We start from the raw sequence: 14,252 nt of genomic DNA on the forward strand, positions 1-14,252 counted from the left end.
GAGAGAATCATTGTGTGAATAATATGTAATCAACCAAAAGTAACTGTTTTCTGATTGAGTGTTTTAAAATGTAATCTAATTACAAGTAGGCCTACTTAATTTTTGGAATCTGATTATATTATCCAGATTACATGTTATCAGTTACACAGCACTGGTTATGTCACAATAGTGAACTTCATGTCTACTGTAAAAATTCACATTGTACACTACAGTCCCTGAGCTCACGACATCCCAGAAAACAACACTTCATAAAAGATTAATCATATTTGTTGGGCCATCTGAAATTTTGGAATGGAGAAAAAGATCATAATTTTTCAGTATTGAGTGTATATTTGTCAGGATAAACCAGACTCCCGGTCAGATTAGCGAACCCAAACAATAGTTTAATGCTCAGATGAAATAATGGGACAATGCAGGTGAGTAATGGCAGATAGAGTTAAGAGCGTGATAGCTGGTGGATAGTTTGCACGGTGAGTTTACAGGTAACACTTTTCCACAAAAATACATGCACGAAGACGGTTCACAAGAGTTTGAGACACAGGGCATCAACGAGGGAGATATTCAAGATTTATAAGCAGGACTCACCAACAAGTAGAGCAGGTAAGGAGTGCTCTTATACTGGTGCTGAGTGCATGCGGTGATGAGGAACAGGTGCCAGTGAACTCAGGGGAAAGTGAGCGCTGTGTTAGTGTGACGGTGGAGCCTGGGTTGTATTCCAGAAAGCAAGGTTAATTTACCCTAACATATACCCTGAACTCCTCTGTTGATTAAACTAAACTTTGCTTACTCGAGTTATGCTGGTTCCAAAAAAGCGTTCGGGAGTAAGTTCAACCAACCCAGAGTATGTTCATGGTTAACACACCTGACATTCTCAATAGAGCGACGAATCAATGAGTCACCATGGAAACATAAGCTAAGAAAAAGCGCGTCATATACTTTCTTATTTTGTTAAATGCTGCAATGATTTTTGCACAACACTTAGTTACCTCTGTTTTTTGGAACTGAAAGTTGTGGTTATCCACTTACTTACCCTTAAACGTAGTATGCCACATAACCTGCTCTCTGGACTGGCATGTCCGTGACAATATTAACATAGTTTGTTGTTTGCTTTTGAGATCTGAGAGTGTGTGGACCTGAAAATAGTGACACGTGACGTCACACTTAAGCAGATATTGAAATATGTGGGATCCCTCCAGGAATGGCCATTGTGGCTGCATTCAGTTATGGGCTTTTACCACAAGATTTGAACCCCCTCCCCAAAAAGAAACTCATGACTTAAGGTCAAACCCAAAGCAAAAGGGTAAACGGTTGATGGGTTTTTAAAGTATGTTTTGTTTTATATAGGCTTTATTATACATTTATATAGCTTATTAATAAAAACAAATGTGCCTGGATAAATAATTTATAATAAATAATGCAATATTGCATGGTAACTTTAAGAACATGTTCTAAATGTCAGATGTTAAATAGACAGGCAACGTTCTGGAGACATGCGTGCAAACGCCCTCAATAAATAGCCTACATCTTCAAGACGTCTATGTGATGTTTGCGCGAGGCAACCCTCAGGAGATTGCGCCCTAAATATGTCCCATAAAATCCTTTAAAGGTCGATCACTTGCCTGCCTCAACCCAGGTCAGAGCAGAGGTCTATGGTATGAACTATGAAGCAATGATGAGCTCCGTGAGAGCCGGGGAGGAGTCTAGCTCCAATACAGTCAGGCGCGCGTTCGAACATTACAAAATATTTACATGTAACGTTACGTGTCATGTAACAGTACTAAGATTACGGGCAGCTCACAGTTTAAGAAATAGCTTTTTGAAACTCGGATGAGAAGAAATTAGACTTCTGATAGAAATTGGAATCACCTTCTCACTCATTCTATAGACATTTTACCGAATATACTTTCGTCGAGAGTTTTCTTCTAATTTGCCTCAGGGATTCGATAAAACCGGATTTGTTTCTTGTTGAGCAGTAACGAGCAGGTAAGACTTTCACGCGCTTTGCATTAAAAAAAAATAAGTTTGTTCAACTATTAGCCTACTGCTTTTAACGCAATATTTTTTGCACAACTACCATGGTTCTTTGTCAATGCTTTTTGCAAATGTGTGATCTGTTGTTCCAATCGATCTGTTCACAAACAGGTGATTGTATCACGTGCCGTTTATATACATGCAGCATCGAAAGCATTTTTTTTAATTTGTTGTTTGTTCTTTCTTTGTTTAACATTTACAAGAATGCAGTCTTGATTAAATCGGCAGCTGGAGCACGTGACCATCTATATCACATTACTGCTCCTTGAGAGTTGTTTTGCAGACCACGTTGTAAATCACGTACTGCTAATAAGTTTTACTGTTCTATAGGATTAGTTATGTTTATGGAGAGAAAGCTTTCCTGCGACCACCAAGCAATTCAGTAAAACCCCACAAATGTAGGTTAAATGGGGGAGGGGGATTCTGTGTCTTAGTGCCAGAATTGTATATGGGACGACTCCTCCTCAATATTTATCCTGTGTAGAAAGGTTTTAGTGACACATCTGTGCAATAACTGTACTTTACTGTGGTCTTTCTGTACACAAATGAATTAGGTTTAATCTAAGATGTTCAGAGACCACTGAAGTCGCAGCAATCAATTGCTGATTAGACGGTGTAGTTTGAGATGGGCATTATCTGGTGTGTGTTTTGGAGTTACAGCTGAAACGAACACTTATGTCTGTAAGGCTTAAGCCACTCACCAAATATCATCTGAAATGCCACACCCTACAGGCATGTTCCTTGGGCTCCTTATACCACCGTTTTGAGGTGGTCCTCCAAAAATAGAGCCTTTTTGCCATTCTTGGCAACAGGAGACAAACATGCTGGGAACTGATCTTTTTTGTGCAGGGCATTTTCAGCTTTTAGATGCAGTGTCTGAAATGCTCCATCTATCAATCACATTTATTATTTTCTGTGGAAGTTCTATTGTTTAAACGGAATACAAAAGAAAACCTCTGTCACTCATCCAACAAACAAAGTCACCCACAACTGCCAGGATTTCAATTCAGGCTTAAAGTGATTTGGTCGAACTAACTTCATTTTACACTTGTTTTCAAGTAAAATGAGGGAAGTGAGTCATCTTTAGTCAGGTTTTTGCTTCCCGCAAGAACTGAAGCATGTGTGTGAAATTTTGCAGGGATTCAAGACAGCCCAGTGTCTCTCACTCACTTGTTTTTTTTTTTTTTTCAGACAAGATGGAACTTTGTGTTGCTGCAGTGTTTTTGTCCTACTTCGCTCCAGCTCTGGGTGAGTGCTGTTACTTTTGTTCTTTATTTGCTGTACTGTTTATTTAATTTTTTTATGGGCTTTTTACAGACACCTTCTCTACTTTACTCTGATAAATCAGTGTTTTTACATAAACTAGAAAGTCTTCCTCAGAAATGTTCAAGAATGTAATTAGACCGAACAGTATATTAAAAGTATTATTGTCCTGCGCAGACTTCCCCTTAGAGATTAACGGTATGTGTGTATGTGTGCAGGATCAGCTTTTGGCAGGGAAATGCCAGGTAAGTGTGTAGACTAGAGGGTTAGTGACGCACTGCGATGTGAGTGATCAACAAAGATGAATTTCAAGTTTTTCTGTGCTTCTGTTTTGTATCGAGGCTTTTTCTGTTTATTTTTGTTTCATAAAACTTGACTGCAGCTGTTGCACTTAACTGTTTTTCTGATGTTGGAGGAGGTTTGCAGTTTTGGCTTAACATATTTTTGGCACGTTTCTCAAACGGTTCCACCGTGTCTTGTTTCTGCTTATTACACCTTTCCCTGAAGGGTTTTTCTGAAAAGCCCATGAAGTAACACTCTCGCACTACAAGGCTTGAGACTATTTCATGTGTGCCAATGCAGCTCATGTTGTACCCAACCTTGAGTAAATGCAGTTTTGCTACTTCTTGACCATTGCTGTTGGAATGTTCTACTGAGATTTGTCCACTTTTAGCAGTTTCAGGACTGTGAATAAGGCTAATCCTTTGGATTTCTGCGAGAATTGTTGCATTCTCAGACACTTATTTTGGGGTTGTTGCCAAAACCAACATTTGAATACACCATTTAAGCACGATTTAAGTCAGACTGGCCAGTGTGTGTACTCATGTAAATACTGCACACATAATCATGCATGTGTAATGTTTTTTGTCCACGAAGTATTTGCATCAATGCTTTGTCCATTGTTTTTGAAAGGGAAGGAGGGAGAGAGAGAAGGAGAGATCATTATGGATAACCAAAGTCTTAGTCAGACCATTCATAATGTTTAATGGGAGATTTGGAGCGATGCCTTCAACATTTTTGTTTACAAAAGCAGCTCCTCTGAAAAGACTCTTTAAAAACATGTTGCTCTATTATTACTTCACTGATAAATTTGTGACATAAAATGGGGACATATAATCCTAAAGTATCTTTTCAGGCAAATGCTCGAGAAGAACTTTAATAAACATGTCAAATATTAGAGAATTAGGCTATTTTTTCATTCTCTAGTTAACTCTTGGAGAGATTTCATTGAAAAATATAGCAATTATTATGATTTCTTCAGAGATGAGTTCTTAAAATAGCCTTCCTGTTTAATAAGTCTCATAGTTCAATTTTTTTTTATAATAAAATGAAGTGATTCAGATTGGCTGTCACAGTGTGAGCATTTCTCTTGTGTCTACCATGCTTGTACACATGCTTTTTGAAGATATTGGCTGTATGTGTGTCTGTGTCCAAACATCTTTACTGTTGAAATGTAGTGTGCAACCATAATGTTAACACTGTAGTGCACTGGAATGTTTAGCTGCCAGTTTTATATTAAGCAGTTTTAGAATCACTAAGTCCTATATTAATTTAAATTGCACTAATTAAATAGATTTTTTTTCCTCTAAATGCATTTAGAATAAGAAGAGAATCTAATTGTTTTGTTCATAATAGTTTGCCTGGCATAAACAACATTTTTGCTCGGTTAGATTTTAATTGAAACTTTTTCTCTCCATCAGCTTCCAAAATGGATGAAGTTCACGGTAAGTGACCTCTAGTCTACAATAGATTTTTACATTAACCAAACGTCTTATTGGCTTATTAACATTGTTTTTAGCCAGGCTAGACCAGGTTTATATATTGCGTGCCTTGAAACAAACCTTGTGTGTTTGGCACTATAAGCTTTTAGTGCAAAAATTATGGAGTCACCAGTCAGAAAGCTTTTATCCTCTTACAGTAAATTCCATACAGTTTCAATTTGTCTACAGTATTCTGATATTTGAGAAATGGCTTGCAGATACGTAGATAATTATTATTATTTTTTGGCTCTAGAATGCTGTAATTTATCATCTTAAATTCTCCTAATATTTTACATTTTGAATGCTACCAGTATCTGATTTTTTTTTTTTTTTTTTACACCTTTACCGAGTTTTGACTCTAGTTATTTTCATTTTTTTTCTCCCACCAGAGTACGACAAGCCATTTCATTATGGTGAGTATAGATGGATTTTAGCTGCTAAGCCAGTTTACATTATATGGATTAAGGAAATCTCTTGGTTGACTTCATAAAGCTGATCGGGAAAAATGCTAGTAGGGTACAACGGGGCTAAAGGCACATCTTAAGAAAAATGTGCTTTTCACTAATCCCATAGTGTATGATTGCAGAAAAATATATATGTTTGTAGTGAACATTGATGGAGCAACAGATTTTGTGTGAAAATAAATCATAAAAGTGGTTTATTTTGTGACAGGGTGGGCATTTTACCCCACACATGGGATAAAAGGCTCACCGGCATGGGGCAATAGGCACACTTTATTTATACAAATACTTAAGCTAAAATAATAAGTTAGCATGAACTTAAAATATACATGAACATAAAATATAAGTTAACAAAATAATGTTTGAACAATATACTTGTTCAAACAATCACTTTAACAAAGTTTGTTCTTTTTTTTGTTTATTTTGATAAATAAAATATTTTTTTTCTCCAAAAAATATAGTCATTAAAATGTTAATATAAAATATATTTGAAAAATAGAAACAAAATTATTTTAAAAAGTAAAGATTCTGAAAGCACTGAATGAGATCCCATATTAATTTAAAATAGATTTACAGTAGTAACAATAAATTATATTTTATTAATATATATATATATATATATATATATATATATATATATATATATATATATATATATATATATATATATATATATATATATTTTTAAATATGATGGTTTCATTGTAAATACGGTCATTATCTCTAAGGTCGACACCAAACTTAGGCTAATATATGATATTTGCCATCTGAATCCAACCATTTGTTTATTATCATGTTAATTATTGTGCCTTTAGCTCTGACAGCATGGGTGCCTTTTACCCCAAATACCATACTTTTACATATTTTTTTATCACCTAGTGGTTTAGAGGAAAATCCCTTTATCCTGGTGCGCCTTTATCCCAGTTGCACCCTACTTATTGAGGCATTTGTGTTTTTCAATGTATTGTATTGTATTTTGAATTTATTTTTGTCATTTTATTATGGGAGTTACTGATGCTTCCCATACTGTGCTGAGTACTGTTGTATTAGCAAGGGCTTTTGGGGCCAAAGTGCATCACCCTGCTCAGGAAACATCTGGGAAGTCAGCTAGATTTGCGTTTCCCCTTCTGTTTTTCCAAAATAGATGGAAACTTCTCACCCCGGGACTAAGCTTCTGTAAAGCACATCAGTCAAAATCTGATATCTACCCCAGAATTTTCAGTTCATTGTCCATACTTGGATATATAAATGATCTGTCCCATTTACAATTATAAAGAACAATGAAGAGCCCTACTTAGAAAGCAAACTACTAAGTACACACATGGTAGTTTTTAAAAGTGGTTCCAGACTGTCTCGGGAAAAGTCATTCTTTAGCTGCTTCATTATGCTCAGGAGATTATTGTTTGTGCGTATTGTGTTTGCCTTAACACTGGTAAGCAGGCCCAAATGGAATCTGCAGACCTTTTTCACATTTTCTGTGAAACTAAAGTAGTGGTAGACACTTGGTAGTTGTGGGCCTAAACAGGAACATGTTCTGCAGGCTCAGATTCCGTGTGCGCCTGCCTCCTACAAAAGGGCTGATTTCTGAACGAATCTTAACTTGTGTATTGTTTTGCCATAGTGCAACTTTTTTATTTACAATATATTTTAAGCTTGTGTGGAATGTTTCCAATTTAACTCGTGTATCATTCATATTTTCAAAATGTAAACGTGTAATTTGTGCATTTGTACATGGTCTTCTGAATCCTCCTTCCAGATTATGAATCTCTGAGGATCGGTGGTATGGTCTTTGCCGTGGTACTCTTCCTGATGGGCATCTTCCTCATTGTCAGTGAGTGCCAAACTATCTGCGTACTACGCTGAGAACGAGTTATGTTTTAATAAATGTCACGGGGAGCATGGAGTTGGTGAAAATTTCTTTGTTTTTTGCATTTCTTACAAAAACATACTGCATGGCATCAAATAGATACTCCATACATTATAGATAAAGCAACCTTTGAACAGTTTCTGTATATTTTTGTCGATATTGGTCTAAAAAGTGTATCCGCGCACACAGATAAACAAATATCGGTTACTGAGGGTAGACTGGTTTCAGGCCAGGATGTCTTTCATAACCTCTAAGTTTAAACCTCTCTATGATACCCAACACCACACCATGCCTTATGCCGTTCCTTCAGTGCAGGGACAAGCAGACTGTCTAACCCTCGACTCTCTTACTCTGAAACCCCCACCAGCCCACATAAATTACTACTGAGAAGCTGTCTGTTATACAGACCATATGAGTTGTTTATAAGGACAGTAATCTGGCTCTTTACCCATGTGAAATTTCTCATGTTACAAAGCAACATGTTGCAGGAAAATGCTATGTGCTACATCTAAGACATCATGTGAATGTATTTCTCTTGTATGTTATAATAAACCACCATTTGTTTGGGTCTGATTTCTGGTTTGTTTCCTATAGGTCGGAAATGCCGCTGCAAAGGGAAAAAGTCAAAGTAAGGGGCAAAGAAAACTATAATGAATCATCTTCTACCAGAATGTTCAGGCTAAAGACGCGGTCACATTTACCGTTGTTCGGCCAACAGAAAGCTAATTGCTTCGACACTGACTTGTGTTTGACACTATTCACTATTGACAATGGACCTTTTTGCCACCGAAATGTCCCTAATGAGACCACATCTTTAAAGTCAGCATGAAACGGAAATTGCAATAGTGTTTTCCTCCATATTTTCACACAAACCGCTTCTCGAACAGGAAATAATATCGCAATACTCCTTAAAAGCAAGAATTGATCATTTTGTTTTCATGCTGACTTTAATAAAGGTTCCAATGGATCAACTTTGAGATTATAGATTTCTATATAATCTCCATGTATTCTGCTGTTCAGAATAGATCTTTTAACTTGTCGCTCTTGTTGTCTCTGTATCTTCTTCACAGGCCAGTGGGAATTGACACAGAGGCAGCCAGAGGTGAGAATGTTCTGTTTTATTTGGATTCGTGACACTTAAAAAGAAACAGACATTTACTGTATTTTTATTGCAGGTGCAAAATAAAGTAAACCGAGGGAACAGAGAAACAGGTGACACTGCCTCTACTTTGGGATTTATTGTGATGTTATATATCCTGCATAAATGTTTAAGACCATCTCTGCTGTCCTTTGGTTCCTTTTGACAGAAAGCATGGCTTCTTAAGGAGAATCTTAATCAAAACTGTGGCCATTCGGAAGAAAATGTCCCTTGAGGATTTAGTTCTAGTGTTCACGGCAGTTTTTTAAATTTGTATTGCAATATTTCTTTGTCTCTTGGATGCATGACAGTACGAGTGCTCCTTTTTAAAAATTGAAAAGTAAAAAAGTTTTCAATAAAACTACTTTGCCATAATGTTTAATTGAGCACCTGATATCTGTGAGATTTGTGCCAAGTTTTTGTCATGTGCTTTTCAGCTTTCAGTGAAGTTTGTGAAATGCGTAGTATAGTATGTGTAAATGCTCAGTAGCTAAAGGAAATAGTAGGCATTTTATACATTTTGTAAATTGTCCTTCCAGTTTTGTCACTTTGCCGAATTGACAATAAAGCTGTACACTGTAGTTGAAAATAAAGTGATTTCTATGGAATTTCTTTTAAGTGTCATTGAGAAAATGATGCAACGTTTATGTAACATTTGTGCTTGGCATCTGCCCTGGTCTGTCTCTCCTATTCAGTGTGTTATAAATAGTTGACCCTGTTATTAGTCATATTAGTGCAACCAGTTTGATATTTTAGCTGTGTAGAAGATGATTTTGCAATAGTATTTAGATTCTGTAAAAAAAAAAAAAAAATAAAAAATCTGTGCATGTTGAATAATTATACACAGGTTCTCTTAGCCTAGAAATCTAGACGCACCCTAGCGGCAGCAAAATGTATTTAGCCAGGGCAGTCTAGCAACTCTCCATTGACTTTCGAGCTGCAAAAACCTAAATTGGGTCAGGCCAATCACATCGCGTATAGAGTAGGCGGGGCGGGCTTAACATAATGATGACAGAGTTGCGACGGTTACCTGCTACTTGAAAACAAAGAATGATGGCTGCTGCTAACGAACAGCGGTCTTTCGAACCGGCTTTGGCCGCGACTCTGGAGGACTTGGAGTTAGGTTTTTCTTTGAGAAAAGAGCAAAGAACGGCACTTAAGTCATTCTTAAAAAAAGGAAGATGTGTTCGTAGTTTTGCCGGCCAGATATGGCAAAAGTTGAATCTATCAACTAGCGTTAGCTCCGATGTTGGGAAAACGCTCTGGTTGGTTGAAGCGCTGTCCTATTGCGTGCAGAGGGAATTTGAAAGACAGCCGTTTATCCCGCCCCTCGGATTGAGCCGTGTCTATGGAGAGTTGCCAGACCCAACATCTTGATGTAGGTCTGGCTTGCCAGGCTACGGTTCTCTGATATTTAATTCTAATTGGTCATTGTGCGGGTAGATATTTCTGTAGAATGAATGTTGCCCATAGCAACATAACGGCGTGTCTATGACGGCGTGTCGTATTAATTTTTCTTTTCTCCCCAAATCACAACTTGGGGTAGCTCATTGGCGCCATCTTGTGACTCAAACCGATTACTACGACAACAAATGCTAAAAAAATGGCATTTTACGGGAGGACTCCTAAAAGGCGAACAATGAACCGAAGAGATGCATGAGAACACGTTAAAAAATAATTAATATCTAGTCAAAAAGGAATCTTGATTGCAGATTTATAAAGATTAATTTTAATTTTTAATTTATTGCAGTGTTCGTGTTGGCAGATCACACTGTGCTGTAATTTTCTTACACAACGGCATTTCAATCACATTTATAAGCAACCGTGAAATAAGAGGTCGGAGTTTATTTTCGATAGATGAATGGTTTAAGCGCATATACAACCTTTCAATCTAGGATTTTATCGGCGTTGCGCTTTGAAGAATTCTTGATAATCATTTGAATACTGGCTTTTGTTTGAGTGCGTACAAAATGCAGCCCGAGGCGCACAATCCACACCCAAATCTTTCTGAGGTTATCCTCCTGCACACCCCGGTCCTGTTGCTGCATAGGTGGGGTTCTGTGTGTCGCATGTATTCACTGGGGGGTGTTGGGGGGGAGGTGTTTGGCTCAGGATCCCCACCGCATTGGACAGCATGCATTTTATCTACCCAACGCCAGACCCGGGAGCTTCCCCTACCGAATTAAAGGGAACACTGGCAGATCTGCACCGCTAGGGGGCGTAAGTATAACCCCCGAAGCCCAGCATCGACGCAGTGCTCCACCAAGCTCTCCTCTCTTCATTCATTGTGCTCAATTTCAGCCTGTAGCAAGATCAAGGAAGCCTTGTCTAGAAAGAGCACTGCAGTCATGGCAGTTTCAACAGGTTTGTCTATTTATTGCATTTGTATGCTTTTAAAGATGAAACTGCATGGTGTGGCATAATGAATAATCAAACTCATTTTAGAACGTGCACTGTTAAATAAGTGAGACTGTTCGTTGTGAGTATGGCTATATGAAGTTGTCCTATGCATATTCGGGAATTGCAGTTTGATTTATTTTATTCATTTTTTGGGGTACTACTGCTGATAGGCTACTTCTATGGTATTGTTTTAAAACTATTTTAATACATTTAAAATGAGAGCAATGCATTCTTTGAGAGCGCCGTTATTGAACGATGGATTCAATTAATTATTCACGAAAAAAAAATGAAAATAGTCAAACCCGTATGACTGTTCCCTTGAACACAAAATGTTGAAGAATGGCAGTCTCATTCACTCTAGGCTATACAATGAGAATGAAGAGTGGAATAACATAAGGGTGAGTAAATGATAAAAATGTTCATTAAGGGTGGACTATCCCTTTAAGAGTGAATGGGGTGCTGAAAATCGCCAACTAAGCAGTTGCAAACCCCTTAAGTTCAGTACCGCATCACTGCGATAGAGCCAGTTCACGAGACAAAACCTGTTTACTCCAAAGATATTACAAATATGTCTATATTACATGTTAGTTTGTGGGTTGCTTTTTCTCCCTCTCCTTATAGGTAATAAAAGCTCCGACTATTGGCAGTTTGAACAGCTTTCTATTGATTCTCATTAGATGAAGGTCCACTCGCCTGTGGAGACTGCAGGTTCTCAGAGCGCGTGCACAGCCAACCGGCTTGTCGCTGAGCTTGCAGTCTCGTTATGCAGATAATCAATCACCCGAATTACTGACGCTTTCTGCTGAAAACACTTGAGTTTGCAACATGAATTGTGCCTCGTCCATGCTCAAACGCTAATTGAAATCACTGTTTATGTGATTAATAATTCAGTCGATTGCAGTCTGAATGTGTCTCAGCGTTATTTTAGAGCTCATAGACTCTGACAGTCCAGTCTACTATTGCCATATTTATAGATGAAATAAACCAGCATCTGTCCATGGTGCTGAACTCTGTCCCCTGCATTGTTTTCCTTACTTCACTCCAGGTCTTCACTGGCATCACATTGCTGCTAGGTCCATATTAAGCCTATCGATGTTTCTTTTGTTTCAGCGTTGTTAAAAATATTTAAATGTATTTACAGAATCATACATGAATTTGGACCAGAGTGCCTTTCATTATGGTAAGCAGATGAGTATTGCATGGCCTTATTTATTTATTTAAAACGTAAAGGCCCGGTTTCACAGACAGGGCTTAGATTAAGCCAGGATTAGGCCTTAGTTGCATTTAAGTAGCTTTTATAAACATGCTTTAGAAAAAAACAATACTGGTGTGCATCTTGAGATAAAACAACGACACTGACATATTTTCAGATATGAATGCAGGTTGCTTCCAGTTAAAACAGCTCAAATATGCATGTTAGTCTAGCTTAAGCCTTGTCTGTGAAACTGCGGGAAAGTCAGTAAAACAGAGTATGTCACCACTCTTGATTTCTGAGCTCAGATTACGAGACGTTGCGGACCACGGGTGTCATCCTAGCTGTGATTATGTTCGTTGGTGGAATTCTTATTGCTATGAGTAAGTCACTAACATAATAATCATAGGCATTTTGTAATATAGGATGTGCTGAATGAGTGCAAGTAATAGTAAATGGCTGTGATGTTAGATTGTAAATATTTTCTGGTCACGAAGGATCAGAAAGAGTGGCATTCACCTGACAATGATTGTAGTCAATCCCATTTCACTTCAATCAGTGCAGTGAACACAGTCAATTCACCAAATCATTTGTCTGAGTACTGCAATATGAACAATTTTGGTTAATTTAAAGGGATAGTTCACCCAAAAATGAAAATTCTGTCATCGTTTACTCTCTCTCAAGTTGTTCCAAACCTGTATGACTTTCTTTCTTCTGCTGAACACAAAAGAAGATATTTTGAAGACAGTCGGTAACCAAACGACTGATGGACCCCATTGACTTCCATAGTAGGAAAAAAAAAACTATGGGGACCAGCAACTGTTTAATTACCAACTGTCTTAAAAATATCTTCTTTTGTGTTTAGCAGAAGAAAGGAAATCATACAGGTTTGGAACGACTTGAGGGAGAGTAAATGATGACAGAATTTTCATTTTTGGGTGAACTATCCCTTTAAATGAGACTGAATTCATTCCTTTCAAACTGGCTGAACTGAAACTGAATTGACCCCAATCAAAGTCTCTTTCAATGACATATTTCACCATCTCTAAATGTTTTTCGCCCCAACAGGTAAAAAGTGCAAATGTACGAAATCCAAGTAAGCGGTTTTCACACGAATGTGCAGCCTTGACTGTGCATGTGGAATGAGCCCGTATAAAGGATGAGGAAACGTCTTGAACGAAAAAAGATGGAATTGATGGTGCCATGAGTGTTCTCTGTAAAGCTCCTTTACTGTTTGAATGCAGCCCCTGGTTTCTAAATCGATTGGTTTTCGAACTGACCAGCTTCTTCTTTCAGCTCACCTACACTGTCTATTCATTCAAACAACAGCACGTTTAACACATGTACGCCTGTCGTGCTTATAAACACTGAAGTTATGGTTAAAATAAGGCAGCAGAAAGTTTGTTTTTGTGCTTCCCAAACTAAGAACTGAACTATGTGCTCTTTGTGTGGGTAGGCAGTGTGTATCAAGACTGATAAAATGCTCCGCATGTCGTCCTGAGAGGATCTGAATCGCCAGGCCCTTGCACACAAATCAACCGACAATACTTACATTTGATTAATGCGGATGAGCATGCTTGCTAAATATGGATTGCTTAGATGGACCAGCGTGGCTAATTGGCATAAATTGTATGATTTTTTTTTTCCCATTACAGATCTAGTCCAGTGGAAGGCCCTCAGCCACCAAAGACAGAAGGTACAGTACATCAACATTAATTAATGTTCTACTCAAAAATACCGTCAGAATTTATTGAACGCCTGATTGATTTCGCCTTTTTTTCCTTTAAAGTTCCCCCTCAAACGGTGTAAAGCGGATGGTGCAACAGGGCAACTCATTACAGTGAGAGGAAATGCTCAGACTCACAAAGTTGCTTACAAGAATGTGGAGGAGAGTAGAACCCGCTTGACCTCTTTTTGTAACCTCAGCCTAAATGCTGATCTGTGGCTGTATTTTTAGGTCTCTCAGTAGAACTTGTGCTTCATTATGTCGTTTTGTGTTTATATAGTGCTAATGATACCATTCATGATGCACCTCATATGATTGCAGTTATTTGACTTATGCATGAACAATTTGCTTTAAGTTTGATTTATTATATGAGGGCTAGATCTAAAGGCATTTTTTGGAAATACTTGCAGATGA

General features: G+C 37.7%; 2 protein-coding genes across 8 annotated transcripts; both read left to right on the plus strand.

Annotated features, from left to right (window-relative positions):
* The first annotated feature begins 1,539 nt into the window (after window positions 1-1,539).
* On the plus strand, window positions 1,540-9,128 carry fxyd6l (FXYD domain containing ion transport regulator 6 like). 7 transcript variants are annotated; one of them, XM_081389539.1, is made up of 10 exons: window positions 1,744-1,983; window positions 3,223-3,279; window positions 3,513-3,539; window positions 4,995-5,018; window positions 5,444-5,467; window positions 7,272-7,346; window positions 7,977-8,010; window positions 8,453-8,484; window positions 8,558-8,594; window positions 8,690-9,128. In XM_081389539.1, exons 2-9 carry the CDS (start codon window positions 3,228-3,230, stop codon window positions 8,566-8,568), a joined length of 279 nt encoding a protein of 92 aa, XP_081245665.1. In that variant the 5' UTR covers window positions 1,744-1,983; window positions 3,223-3,227; the 3' UTR covers window positions 8,569-8,594; window positions 8,690-9,128. The 7 variants fall into 7 exon arrangements, with proteins under 7 accessions (XP_081245668.1, XP_081245667.1, XP_081245670.1 ...); XM_081389542.1 differs by lacking the exon at window positions 3,513-3,539 and having other exon boundaries at window positions 1,540-1,983; XM_081389538.1 differs by having other exon boundaries at window positions 1,745-1,983; window positions 8,558-9,128.
* A 2,941-nt stretch (window positions 9,129-12,069) lies between these two features.
* LOC308704017 (uncharacterized protein) lies at window positions 12,070-14,069 on the plus strand (the record flags this gene model as incomplete). Its single annotated transcript, XM_081388066.1, has 4 exons — window positions 12,070-12,100; window positions 12,421-12,495; window positions 13,768-13,808; window positions 13,902-14,069. The coding sequence occupies 4 exons, from the start codon at window positions 12,070-12,072 to the stop codon at window positions 14,067-14,069; spliced, it is 315 nt and encodes a 104-aa protein (XP_081244192.1).
* Window positions 14,070-14,252: the final 183 nt, after the last annotated feature.

The sequence above is a fragment of the Scardinius erythrophthalmus genome (genome assembly GCF_964197995.2).
Source record: "Scardinius erythrophthalmus genome assembly, chromosome: 16".
NCBI classification, from domain to species: Eukaryota; Metazoa; Chordata; class Actinopteri; order Cypriniformes; family Leuciscidae; genus Scardinius; species Scardinius erythrophthalmus.